This window comes from Bacillus rossius, chromosome 15 (assembly GCF_032445375.1).
Source record: "Bacillus rossius redtenbacheri isolate Brsri chromosome 15, Brsri_v3, whole genome shotgun sequence".
Classification (NCBI taxonomy): domain Eukaryota; kingdom Metazoa; phylum Arthropoda; class Insecta; order Phasmatodea; family Bacillidae; genus Bacillus; species Bacillus rossius.
This window is the reverse complement of record NC_086342.1, coordinates 21275635-21288984: the sequence shown is the minus strand read 5'-3', so window position 1 is coordinate 21288984 and position 13350 is coordinate 21275635. Positions and strand designations below refer to the sequence as shown.

The 13350-nt window shown below is 35.8% G+C and overlaps 1 protein-coding gene across 8 annotated transcripts in view; it reads right to left on the bottom strand.

Moving 5' to 3' along the window:
• Positions 1-13350, bottom strand: part of LOC134539336 (acetyl-CoA carboxylase) — a 148928-nt gene that overhangs the window by 45087 nt on the left and 90491 nt on the right. For 7 of the 8 annotated variants that reach the window (XM_063381272.1, XM_063381273.1, XM_063381269.1 and 4 more), the window contains 10 exons: positions 12589-12800; positions 9196-9445; positions 8034-8137; positions 6498-6637; positions 6169-6338; positions 4313-4401; positions 3094-3243; positions 2794-2997; positions 2245-2363; positions 1138-1408 (listed from right to left, as the gene is read on the bottom strand). In XM_063381272.1, the coding sequence (XP_063237342.1) occupies positions 1138-1408; positions 2245-2363; positions 2794-2997; positions 3094-3243; positions 4313-4401; positions 6169-6338; positions 6498-6637; positions 8034-8137; positions 9196-9445; positions 12589-12800 (1709 nt within the window). The remainder of the gene's footprint in view (positions 1-1137; positions 1409-2244; positions 2364-2793; positions 2998-3093; positions 3244-4312; positions 4402-6168; positions 6339-6497; positions 6638-8033; positions 8138-9195; positions 9446-12588; positions 12801-13350) is intronic. The other variant, XM_063381276.1, reaches the window with a different exon arrangement.

The window sequence follows — 13350 nt, the reverse complement described above, 5'->3', positions numbered from 1 at the left end:
GGGGGGGGGGGGGGAGAGATTAAAACCGGGTAACACTTTGGAATGCCAGGAAGAAGAGAGGGAGTTAAATGAAGTGTTGCTGGGTTCCTTCCACTTGCTTCTGCTTCTCTTCACGGTGGCTGTCAGCCCAGGCAGCTTCGCCCCTCACTTCAAGGTGACTAGGCAACTGTATGTTGGATTTCTTCTCTGATCGATGGGTTTTGAACTAAAGTCATAGCCACACCAGGTGACCATGACCACACCAACCACACCATTGGATTATTTGCTTTCCCACGAATTGCTTGAGAACTACACCCATAATGCCAAAATACAATTTTTTTTTTCTTCTAATTGCCGCTTGCTGTTTCAATAGAGACACTACCGAAAGAAAGTGGCACCAAAATAGCCTTTAGTAAAAATTGTAAAAATTTACTAATTTAAGTAATTTTTAACTTCTGTGTGTTCGAATTGTGATTTTTACCCCATTAGGTAATTTTCTTCAATTTATAAAACGTCTGGGGGTAGCATCATATTCTGAATCACATTATTTCAGGGTAAATACGGTAATTTTCGGGCAAGCATGGAAAATTTGAAATCAAAATGGCCGGCGTGGGATTCTAACTCGTGTCCTTTGAAAAGCTCGCCCAGAGTGTTCCCACCGCGCCACCCAGATCAGTAGGTCCCACCGTACAACCCACGCAAGGGGCCAGGGCCGCAACTAGGGAGGGGGGGCAAGCGGGGCATACGCCCTGGGCGCAAAGCTGTGGGGGCGCCGAAATCGCTTTCATTGTAATTCCTACTACAACTGGTAACTGGGTAAAAAGTTTTTTAACTTGCATGCAAGGAGTGTCTAATCTGATTTACAATATAACGTCTAAACATATTTAATGAACAAGTCTAGTGATTATACGGACTACTTTATGGACATAGTGGGTTCATGCATGGAAGGTAAAGTAGCACAGAAACTGTTACATGTAGGTATGGAAAATGCTTAAATAGCACCATTTTTCCGTAGTAGGGGCCCCCGGACCCCCTGCTTTATTGGTGTGGTATGTGCAAAAAAAATAGGGGGGGGGGGGGCATGAATCCATTCATGCCCCGGGTGCCAGAGACTCTAGCTGCGGCACTGCAAGGGGCGACGGAAGGGGTTCACGCTACCATGAGGTTCTCGATCTGGTGAACTCGCTCGTCGCCGATGCTGATGCTGGTGCTGAGCCGGGACTCGCTGCCCGTCTCCATGGCCTCCTCGATGGCCTTGGGGGTGGTGTAGGACGGCGAGGAGAACTCCTCCACCACGTCCAGGATCTCGTCGGCGCTGTCCTCGAACTCCTCAAACGTCTCGAACGCGGCCATGCACCCGGTGCGGTGGCAGTTCTCGAAGCTCGAGTACAGCTTGTCGCCGGGCTCGGACTTCCTGTTGAACGGAATCCTGGAGGAACAATTGGTCAGTCATTGTCTTAGCATTTACACCTTCAGTGCTCGGAAATATTTATTTTATTATATTAAATTTAAAAAATGTTCACACACTTAATATTTTTTATTTATTTATTTAAGAACAATTATATACCTACCTAAGGCATATAGCCTTACCTGGTAGGCACAATACAAAAACACTAATACATTACAACAAAGAGAAAACCACACCAAAACAAAACCACGAAAATTAAAAGGGAGGGGGGGGGGGGGGGAAATTATAGCTACAGATCAAGACAAGGGCATGATAACTTTATGACACTAAACCAATAAAAAACATCGAAAACTCAACAAAACATTTTTATTTGTCACTAGAAAAAAATTTAAATTAATTATTATGGGATGGTAAGATTTATTTTACTTTTTTTTTTATCTTTTCATTTTTTGCAATAAAAGGTTCTAAGCTGTCAGTGTTCAGTGTAGTACTTCTTTTTTTTAAATCAGGCAGGTGTATCATACTGAATTATGTTTTAAATGTTGTTCTAACCCCTTTAAAATAACTTTTCCCTAATGACACAGTTCAGAAGCACAGGTGGCCGACTCTTAGCAATCTATTAAGTGAATTAGGTTTTATAATGATGGTACTATCATATGTAATCATAATTAATATTAGTATCTCATCAGTGTTTCTTTTATTCCTGAGATACAATATTTCACTAACAATCATCATGCAAGTTCGCAGATTTTTTGGTAGAAATAGTTTAAAATTTGGTCTTATATTATCATAGAAAAAGAGTAACCCTCCCACGAGTTGACGATTTACTGCAACAAATAATTAAATAAAACCCTTACCTGTTGGGGTGAGACTTGGGGAGAAGAAACTGGAACTGCAGTAGACTCATTCCGGCAGATAAGTCCGTCAGCTGAAGACACATCACTTCGTACGAGATGTATGCTCTACGCACATATACCTACAAACCGTCATCAGCATGTAAGAACAGATTTACATATACCTACAAACCGACATCAGCATATAAGAACAGATTAGTGAAAGACCTTTCAAACAAAAAAAAAGTTTAGTAGTTTTTGAGTGATGCCAGAACCAAAAACAAACAGAAAATTTAAAAACATATATATAATAGTGTTTTAAATAATGTAAATAGCAGTTTACAAATGTTATTTTTTTCTCCCCTTAAATCTTTGCATTGAATGGAAATTTGATTTGTATAGTTTTGTTATTAACATAGTTTTAAAACCAACCATAAGCTTAAGTTTTTAACAGCTTATCCTGAAAACACACATGGAAATGTTATTGGCGCAATGCTCTGGTAATCAGAACATTACAACCACTCTATGCTTGTGTTTACATGCACGATTCACGCAACTGAGCCCACTACCTACCTCGAGTGCCGCACTGCACACCGCCTTGTTAGAGTGGTAGAAAAACTCGTGAAGAATGTCGAAGATGGTCGTTTCCGACGTGATCAGCTTCTGCAGGTTTTCAGGGTGGAAGCTGTGGCCGTACATGTCGACAGCGGACAGGAATATGGACTCCATCTGGTTGTGGCGCAACTCGTAAGCCGGCTGGTGGGCAGCTATCAGGACCTGATCGACAACGGTAAAACGACTTTGTACGCAGAACAGCAAACACAAGACCCCAAACAAAGAAGGGGAAAAAAAATTTTTTCAACAAATATGTACCTGCCTTGCTCTCAGAGCAACACGAGACTGCTCACTTCGGTTCAAGGAAGTCAAGTCATTCAGTATCGACGCCAGTTCATCTGTTAAGCCCGGCTCATTCGACCACAAGTGATCGATTAACAAAGTAACCAACAAATTCTTCCTGGAAACCTGGAAAAAAAAGGGTTAGTACCTATGAATTAAAAAATCGCAATGTCAGATTTATTTTCAACTTCAGTATCATTGATAAAATTAGAAAACACTATATAGATATGCACCAACTTACAAAATGGTCAAATCACGAAAAACCTCCATTGTAAATATTTTTAACATAAGTTCTGATGGTAGCGTAGGCAACTTGTCATCTGTGCATGTTTTATGCTTGATATCTTAGCTCACGCTAACAACATAATGTAGATTTTCCATATTCAAAATTTAAAATTTCCTAACCGACTATAAAATGTCTGTACATTTGCTAAACTGTTCAAAAATTAAATCAAAACCATAAATAAATTATACATTATGCAAAATTATGGCAATATGATAATTTACGCCTTAAAATGGACACTAACACAAACTGTCAATAAATATACAAAAAGCAAGTACTGGTAAAATTTTTGTCTATACAAAAAAGATATAATAAAGTAAACAAAGTGGCTTAAAAAAAACACCTCAAGGTACCGAATAAATAAACCTATATGTCTTTCATTAAAACTGCCAAACTGAAGTAAACAAACTTAACTCCAGGGGTTTCCACATTAACTTTCATTAAAATTTTTATATTTAGAACCATTTGGTAAAAGTTTCCATACTTTTAATGAACGGACCATAAAAATATAAAGTTCAAACCATAATATCTCAATACTAGTACGGAAACATAAATCTTTGTATGGTTGTCAACGCTGCGCCCCACACAAACTAATGTCTATGAACTATGATGTATTTACCAGAGCATGTTTAATGGTTCTAACATTATTTAAACATTAATGTTTCATTACAAAACTTTTTTTTTACATTTTTTTTATAAACTATAGAGCACATTCTGTAAGGAAACTTAATTAAATAATAAAACATAATACTGGGGGCTCATCTTTATAAATTTGGACAAAGTATGCTGGCAGAGAAAACAGTATTTCACATCTAACAAATGAACATGGCACTGTTAACAACATTCAAAACATAATTCAATAAGAAATACATAATTACTGCACTTAACACAGATAGCAGCATGTATCCATACCTTTGCATGTGAAAAAATAGTGGCAGTGACAGCTTCCATGTTGTCTTTGTACTTTTCTCGAAGGGCTGTCACACATTTGTCATAACTGCCTGCAAAATAAAATAAAGATTTGTGAGCACTGAAGGTTTTCAAATAATATACATAATTACTTCAACCAAAACCAGAGTTTGCAGCATAGCATAATTCCTGCCCCCAGCTATTGATAACATTTGAAATGAGAATGTGCTGTTACTGATGTCCTCTTCATGTTTCATAATTGATTTCTACTCATGTTTCTTCTATTATGCATAGGCATTTAAGATATTTTGTTTGTGCTTGAATAATGATTATTATTAATTTGGGTTAAATTTTACATAAAGCTGAGAGTAGTGTGTTTTATTATGACTACAGCACAGAAACACATTCAAACTTAAATATAACTTGCTGTGTTCATCTATCTTCATCATTGTGTTCGTACATTTCCTGCATTGTTCAGGTTTTGTTATCTGTCTACATTTATTGTTATTGTTGAAACTGTCTCGTCGTTACTGGCCACTGTGTTCGTCTGTGCAGTTGTTATTTTTTTTCATGACTAAATTCCTTCCACGGAATTCTTGTGCTGTTTGAAATTTATGTTTGAATGTGTTTGTCTGAGCTGTCGTTGTTGTGTTGTGTGTCCATAACACCTGTTTATGTTCATCGTTGGAATTAGCTGTCCGACATCAGCTGAATTAGGCTTGTTTTCTGTGGGTTTCTGTTTTTATTTTTATTCCTTATTTTGCATTTATGAATTTTTTTTCCCCATGACAAACAGTGCATTGCTGCAATAACTATGTTATGTCCAAGAAACTGTATTAAATAAGAGAGAGATAGAAACTGAATTATGTATTGCATATGGTTTCAACAGTTTAAAAAATAAAAGTTGTGTACCATTTCATTCCGAAAATTTGCATTCATAAAAGCACAGAGATTACACTTTAAGAGGTTTTTAAAAACCATTGCATTGTGTCTATTGATAGTGTTAAAAATTGTAGTCATTCCCAAGAATATATTCAATACTAAATGCCAATGACTTCACAGGGAAAATAATTTAGGTATAGCAGACAGTCACTATAAAAATATACAGTGAAACCTCAGTAATAGAAACCTTGTTAACACGAAGTGTTTTCACAGTCCCTAGAAATTACATAGGAGTTATAATGCTAAGTAATTTGTTTAGTACACAAGTACAATTATTAAGAAATACAAAGTTATTTTTGTTTCAAGGGATGGTTAATAGAAATATCTCAAAATAATGTAAGAAACAATGAGAAGTTTCGAATAAAATAATACTGATGCCATTACTTTGGTTCATTGTAGGTTGGGAAAAAAATGCTTACAAATTTTATCCCTCCAAATTGATGGTAGTGCCTAAGTTTCTTTATACGTAATAATCTAATAATACAGACCTTTGCTTTTATTCTTGTGTTTAAATAATTTTAAGTTTGATACAGGAGAAAATATTTTTGAGCCCCAGGAATAGCTATCCTAAATTTTTATTTTACAATCCCTAAAAAAAAAATTCATTTTTGGTAGTATTTTTATTTGAATTTGATTTTAAAACTATATAAAAACTGTAAATAAATTTTGTAATAGTTTGGTTAATATAAACCTTGTTATTGCAAAGTGACAAAATTATGGTCCCTTCAGGTTTGCATTATTGAGGTTGGACTGTAAAACTATGTTTTAACAAAGCAAAATTTTGAAAATCAAGCAAGAGAAAATTATTGAAGCCACATTTTCCGGTTCCTATCCCTTACCCTTAACAAATACGCACCACCAAATGCCAAATCGCTTAACATCACTAGCACTGCAGGGACAGTAACACAACTACTCACCGATCTGGAATTGAGATTCCACTTCATAATACTGCTTCAGGAGGTCATACACGGCGGTCTTCATGTGGCCTCGTGTTCCGCTTCTGTACCTCTGCATCAACTGCACGATGCTTTCCGTCGTGAGGAAGAACATCTCCCGGTCCGACTTCTTCTGCAACGTCGCTGCATGGCTGTCGATCAACAGACAGACGAGCTCAACACAAAACAAGCTCAACTCATGTCTGACATGCACAAGCATTCAAATTAGCTAAGTTACTAAAAAAAATATCATATACCTAATTGCATTTTAAAACTAAAATAAAAATAATTTTAAAAAAAATTGTTTTTACCTGTCAATTACACTTGCGATTTGTTGACTAGGAAACTGAGCCAAAACCGATGTAATGTTGCGCTCATACTGCGACATAAGTTTCCTAATTTTTTTCTCCACAGAAATAGGGATGCGGCCTGATACTGATGCGATAGCTTCCTGCGGGGGGAAAAAAAATTGTATTCATACATTATTTTCATTTACAAAATTTTTAACAAAATTTCTTTTGGATTAAACAGTTTGTGTAGCTTTAAAGATTTGTGCCTTCTACTGGTGATGTCGGTTCTACTTTTTCCTCCAGTTCTCGGTTCAGTTCTGGTTCATAAAAAATCTGTTTCCGATTCTCGGTTCAAAGTTTTAGTCACACCAAAGATACAGTATGCCCTAATAAACGGTGTGTTTTTTTTAACATGATTTATCAGTGCCCATTTTACCATAATTATACCAAAGACAATTCACGTAGACCCTAGGTAGCACAGTTGCTTCTCACTAGATGCTGGAGCAGCACTGTACCAACATCCTGTGGTGCAGAAATATCCAGTAATACATACTAACATATTTTTTTTTGCTGGGTCAGTACTTAATTTAGGCACACCAATAAAAAATGGTTTGAGAAAAATGTAAATATTTGTTCACAAGAGATTAAGTAAAATAAATATAAGAAATAAATAATAAAAACTAACACTGCAGCAGCCACATACCAAAGCAATTGCAAGTTATATTGGTATTATAATGGGTAAGGGATGGAACACTAAAGTTAACAGAGTTAACTGTTAAAATAGTATATTAATACATGATATATTGATTAATTATAAGTAGAGACCCAGAAATTTCTTGTATAATAAGTCTTAAAAATTTTTGGGTGACAAGACACCAAAATTCTTAGGTAAAATTGGAGAAATTCTTAAGCAAAAATTAAATTTCTTTAGTTAAAAAAGACAAAAAAAACTGACATGTAATTTATATAACTATTACATAATAATTTAAATAAAAAAATTAATCGCACATATATATACTACTTAAAACAAAATATTTTCAGAGAAGCTTACTTTAATACTTATCACCACCGGAGTTAATTATTGGTCTACTGCTAATCAAAGTTGTTAATTTTTTGATAAGTTTTAAAAATATTTTGAATCTGTGTTATATATCAACAGGTTTTCATTTAGTTGAAATGATAATCCCTGTCTGCTAGTGAAAAGTGGTAAAAAATAGTCGGGAATTGATACAAAGAACTCTTTTGTTTACATTCTGACACCATGCCAGCAGAGAGGAACTGAAGAAAGTGAAGGGGAGGGGGGACTGCCCTTTTTCGTTGTTGCCTGAAATTTTCAAAGATTTACGAACCATTCACTTGTCACACAAGACTTGAAGTTAACTTAAAAAGACATGTGCGTGTTAGTCGCCGGCAATATACCACAGTGTTTTACCAGAAATCTATTGTATTTTCATGAAAGGTTTAACTGTTATGGTACCAGTACCGGGATAATGCCGACGGAAACGAGAACCGAGACCCGGGACCGATCCATCACTACCTTCTACTATCTAAAATTACCTTCAGTTCTAGTAAGGGTAGTCGCGGGTCTCGGAGAAAAGTCATGTAGTTTTCAACAACCTCTTTTAGCCTCGCCTGGTGGTACGGATCTGGTAGACAATAGCCTAAAACAAACAAAACAATTTCAACCTACATAATAACATGATAATTTAACAAAATAAAGGCGCTCAAACTCACCCAAGCATTTATTTACAGACCCTTAACAGCTGCAGCTAGAATATGCACAAGTCTTCTCAAATGTAAGTACTTTCTGTAAACTTCTAAAGTTTCGTAAAACTAAAAACTGGCTGTAAAGTTGTGCAAAAATTGCACAAATAAAAAACAATGACATCAAAATACAATGCAAGAGCATTAGTAAGGTAATTTTACAGCACTTAATAGATACGACCAAGCCTTAATTAAAGCAATTTCCACAACTATAAAAAAATGCAGTCTTTCATATTCTTTATGAATATGAAGAAAATCACATGTCTTGAATTTCAACACAAAATACAGTATTTACAAATAAATTAACTCACTACAAACACTCAAAAAAAAAACTATATAAAATTCACTATAATGCAAATTTTTTTAGATCCATAATTTAAAAAATTATAAAACATCACAATGCTAGAATGAAAAGTAAACTTTATTTGGCACGCGGGAAGTCCGGATTTCCAGGCCCATATTCATCCGAGGGGATCACTCGGGCAAGAGAGCTCGAAACGACGTTTGTGCAAAGAGGCCCTCGCTATGATCTTTGAATATATATACTGTATAGAAGTCGCGAGTGGATAGGATTTACTCTACGTTTTTCAGGAACGTATGAAGAGCAGCTTGGGAACTTCACCGCTGCAGTGCGCTGCCCCTTAATGCCCTGTATCGTCTTAGTTGTTATTTACACGTTAGAGCGCAGCACTGTCGCCCGCTGTCATTCCCCGCATACCCCCCATCAATCATACACTGAAGCTCAAGGTCGTTCAACGGGAGGGTGGGGAAGGGGGTGTTTTGAAGAGTTCGACACTTGTCCGCTAGGGACCACCACAAGTCGATGCCCTAAAGATGGTGGCGATTGCGGCGGTGAATTAACCAACTACCTCAAAACCGTGTTAGAAATTTTGAACCCGGGGCTGGCGACTTCCATACAGTATATATGTATTCGAAGCTACGACGGAGGCGCTACCTGCGAGGATGTTCTCCAGCACGACCTTGTAGCCGGTGACGATGTGGTTGAGCTTGTCCTCGACGGCGGGAGACTCGCTGTGAGCCCCCGGGAACTGGCCGCGGTGCAGCTCCGCCTGCCGCACCAGCGAGGCGTCCTCCAGGTCCAAGGTCGCGATCAGGGAGCCCCCGTCCAGCACCGCCCCGGGCCGCTTCACGTAGAACAAGGAGCCCGCCTGGGGCGACGTCAGCGTCATCACCATCTTCATCACCTGCAACGGCGCGCGCGCTCTCTCTCTCTCCATCCGTCAGCGTCCGCGAACACCTGGCGAACCAGTCTCAAGAATCTTCCATTTGTCACGTTCCAGGCTGGCCTGGCCGAACAACCCAGAACATGAGAAACGAAACAATTCTTAATGCACTTGCAAATTTGTAATTAATTTCCTGAAAATTTTTCCAATAAGTTCTTTCCACAAAAAGTTGGTGTAAGCTATTCGCCGAATAAAAGAATTTTTAGAATGATTAAAACTAAAAAAATTTTCAAGCAGTTTTTTGTTTGTTTTATTCTTCACCAAAGAATGGTAGCCAAAAACTTACATACCAATTCAGTACCCTTTGATTCTTCATAATACCCAATAAACCTTATTGCTAGATTACAAATTAAAAAAAAAAAACTCTCTAAATTCCCTCAGTCAACACTTGTTTAATAGACCATACCTTTTAGTTTCAAAAGCCCTTATGGTTAACAAATCAAAAACGTGTTCAATGAGTTTCTAAAGCAACACAAGTCACGCAAGGGCGTGGTCCATCCTGATTGGCTGCCGAAATAGAATCTAGCGGACATTCTAATCAAGACAACATCCTAGCTGCGCAGACATGCGCCCACGTGCTGGATTAAGTTGAAATATGAATATTGCATTATCAAAAAATTTAATTAGCTTTATTTTTACAAGGATGCAGAAAGTCTTGGTATAGACCATCAAAGCATACCTTAGTGCTAAACTATAAACCTGTTATTAATAGTGTCTGCACACTTTTCAACCATCAAATTATTTGGTTGTTTCTTTAGAGAATTCATAAATTAAAATAATTACCTACTAACAGCAACATTATAATACAGATATTTTTTGGATTAAATAAAACTTTCAGTTAGAATTATAAGATACACCAGTTATTGAAAATTCTATTGATAGGTGCACATACTTACAAATTATCAAAATGAACAGTACCATTTTTTTGCATCATTGATTTTACATAAAAATTTTATTCTTATAATATTTTTATTCACCACTATATTGTTAGAAAAAACAGTCATCAAATATACAATTAATAAAATTTCTTAATACGTATAAAACTAGTGATTAAACAATAATTTTCAAGAATCTCATAAATATAATCATATTCCATTTTATTGTGTATTCCATTATGCAAGACATACAATATGTAAAAAAAAAATTGGTTATCTGTAAAGTCGGTTTACGGACGATAGTTTAACGTGACAACATAACAAAACATTGATGAAATGATTGCATACTTTTATGAATAAAATTGAATCTTTTTTATTGAATTATTACTATTTTGTATGGATACAAAGAAGGAGTGAAATGAAATCTACAATTTAATTGATAAATTTACTTTTATTTGGACTCATTAATTCAAATATGTTTATTACTTTAACGAAGAGATTATTTTAACTATAACTTTTATACATGTTTGCTATTTAACTTCTTCCAATCTGTGTTATTCTGTTAAGGATAGGACGATGATAGGAAAAGTAGGAAACGAATGAGAGTGTTTCAAGTTTAATGTGCCTCGAAAAAGTCAAATCGATGGTTGTTACAATCGAGTGGAAGAGAGATAGATGCGGCGCAAGCGTACAATGAGCGTAATAGAACACAGCATAATGGGACAATGTGCGTTACGGGACACTTTTTCGTGCGTGCAGCCGGCGTTGATCGATTTATTAGATGTCACATCAATAAAAATGAATCATAGCTCCAGAGGACCGCTATATATAATTTTATCAAAAGACTTTCAACTGAAACCAGAGAAACATCTTAAAGTTCAGGGTGAGACCAAACACTATTTACAACAATGCCATTTCGACCAATAATAGCTAACTAAAAAAATAGCATTATTTCACACTGGCACACTATACTATCAGTACAGATTAAAAATAATAATTTAAAAAAAGTATGCCATGAGGATAAGTAATTGTTAGAGAAAAGATAAAATGGTTTTATTTTTAGGCCAATTTGTTTTCAAAACCGGAGATTTCAATGTTGTTATTATTCTTCATGAAATCTGTTTATTCATGAAGATAGCATATCATCCAACAAAAAATAACAAATGTTTCATAATACTTATTTTACTAAAAATGTGTTGTTTTAACTGCAAAATAATGAGTTTTTACAGTATAGTAGTTTATAATAAGCGTGTCCAACTACTTGAAACAATAAAAGTAAATCTGCAAATATTTGTGTGTTTAAAAAATGTACCAACATAATATGAAAAAAATCTGTTACTATATAATAACAGTTGCAAAAATAAAAAATTAGTAAATTTTTTTAAAATCCATTTAGTCCATACATTTTGGTACAAACTTCTAACTCGGTTAATTATATTCATTGAATATAATACATTAAAAAGGATGTTTTTGTGATCTGAGTTAATTTTTGATTAATTAGTACTAATCTTATCATTTTAGTTTCATCTTGTGTTTTATTTTGAACTCACTTGCATTTCGGTGATATGTGGTGTATTGATAAGCTTTGCAGTGTTATTTCAGTAATTGTTAATTGGCTACAGCTCAGATAAATTAGGTTTCAAAAGGGATGACTGAAAAACTAGTGGTGCACCAATATCACTTTACCGATTACCGATTTGATTACAGATTATGAGAGCAATAATCGGCAGATACCGATTCAGTTACCGATTATAATGAACAAATTTTTTTAAGCGTAATAATGCACACAAAATTTTTTATTCCCATGTGAATTTAATAACAAGATAGGTACATCTTTGGAATTACAGTACTTGTGAAGTGTTTTCTGGAAGGGATGTTATACCTAGGAACTGTCTTGGCCATGAGGCGTCTATAGATAACACTTTGCACAAATGCGGTATGTATCGTATTATTAAAAATGTTTCACTTCATTCCACATAATTTATCTGAATCGCAAAAAATGGTTTCATAATACCCTTTTTAATGTAATACTTAAGAATAAATGAAACGCGTAAATAATCGGCAAAGTAATCGTTAAGATAATCGCCGATTACGATTAATCAGAAAGTACCCATAATCGCCGATTACGATTAATTGGTATCCGCATCGGTGCACCACTATGAAAAAGGCCCCGTTCCTTTTTCTGAACACACTCCACCACGGGAGGGTGCTCAAGCGGTGGGCACTCGCCTCTATCTCCGCATACGCCTGACCCTCGTTCACGAAGTCCCCGTCCTCCACCAGGTAGTTGATCAGCTTGCCGGCAGATGGGGCCCTCAGCTGCGACGGGTCGTTCTCCTTCTCGAACACGCAGGTCTGGTTGCCGATGACGATGCGGTAGCGGTCCACCTCCTCCCGCATGTACGTGGTGAAACTGGCCCCGTCCACCGACAGGAGAATCCCTGGTTCGTCGACAGAAAACAGGGGGGGGGGGGGGGGGGGGGAAGACGCTATAATGAGTATGTGAGTATTCCAAAAATATTTAATATTAGTGAATGATTTGATATTCGATACTACTGTGCCGTTGTAATCATTTTAGAATCGGTATCTTACCAATAATCCCAATTTTCTGGATACTTAAAAAAACTGATTCACATAAAAAAAGTACAATTTCATCCATTCAGGTGTCACCCATATTTTCCATTTACCTGTTTATAGTTCCATAGGCATCTTTTCCTACAATGTTTCTGTAAATTAAAATTAAGGCTACAATTGAATGCTGTGTTTGTAAATTTTTATTGTGCTATGCACAAATATTGTGATGTAAAACACTTTTTTTTATAAATAAAAAACCTATAAATAAAATGATTTATTGACTTTTAATGTACTACGTCATTAATTACTTCTACAGACTTTCAGTGTTATTATTTACAAAGTGTTACATCCATTTTGTATCGGTTATCAGATCTTTTAAATAAATGTATAAATAATTGAATCGGAATAATTTTTTAA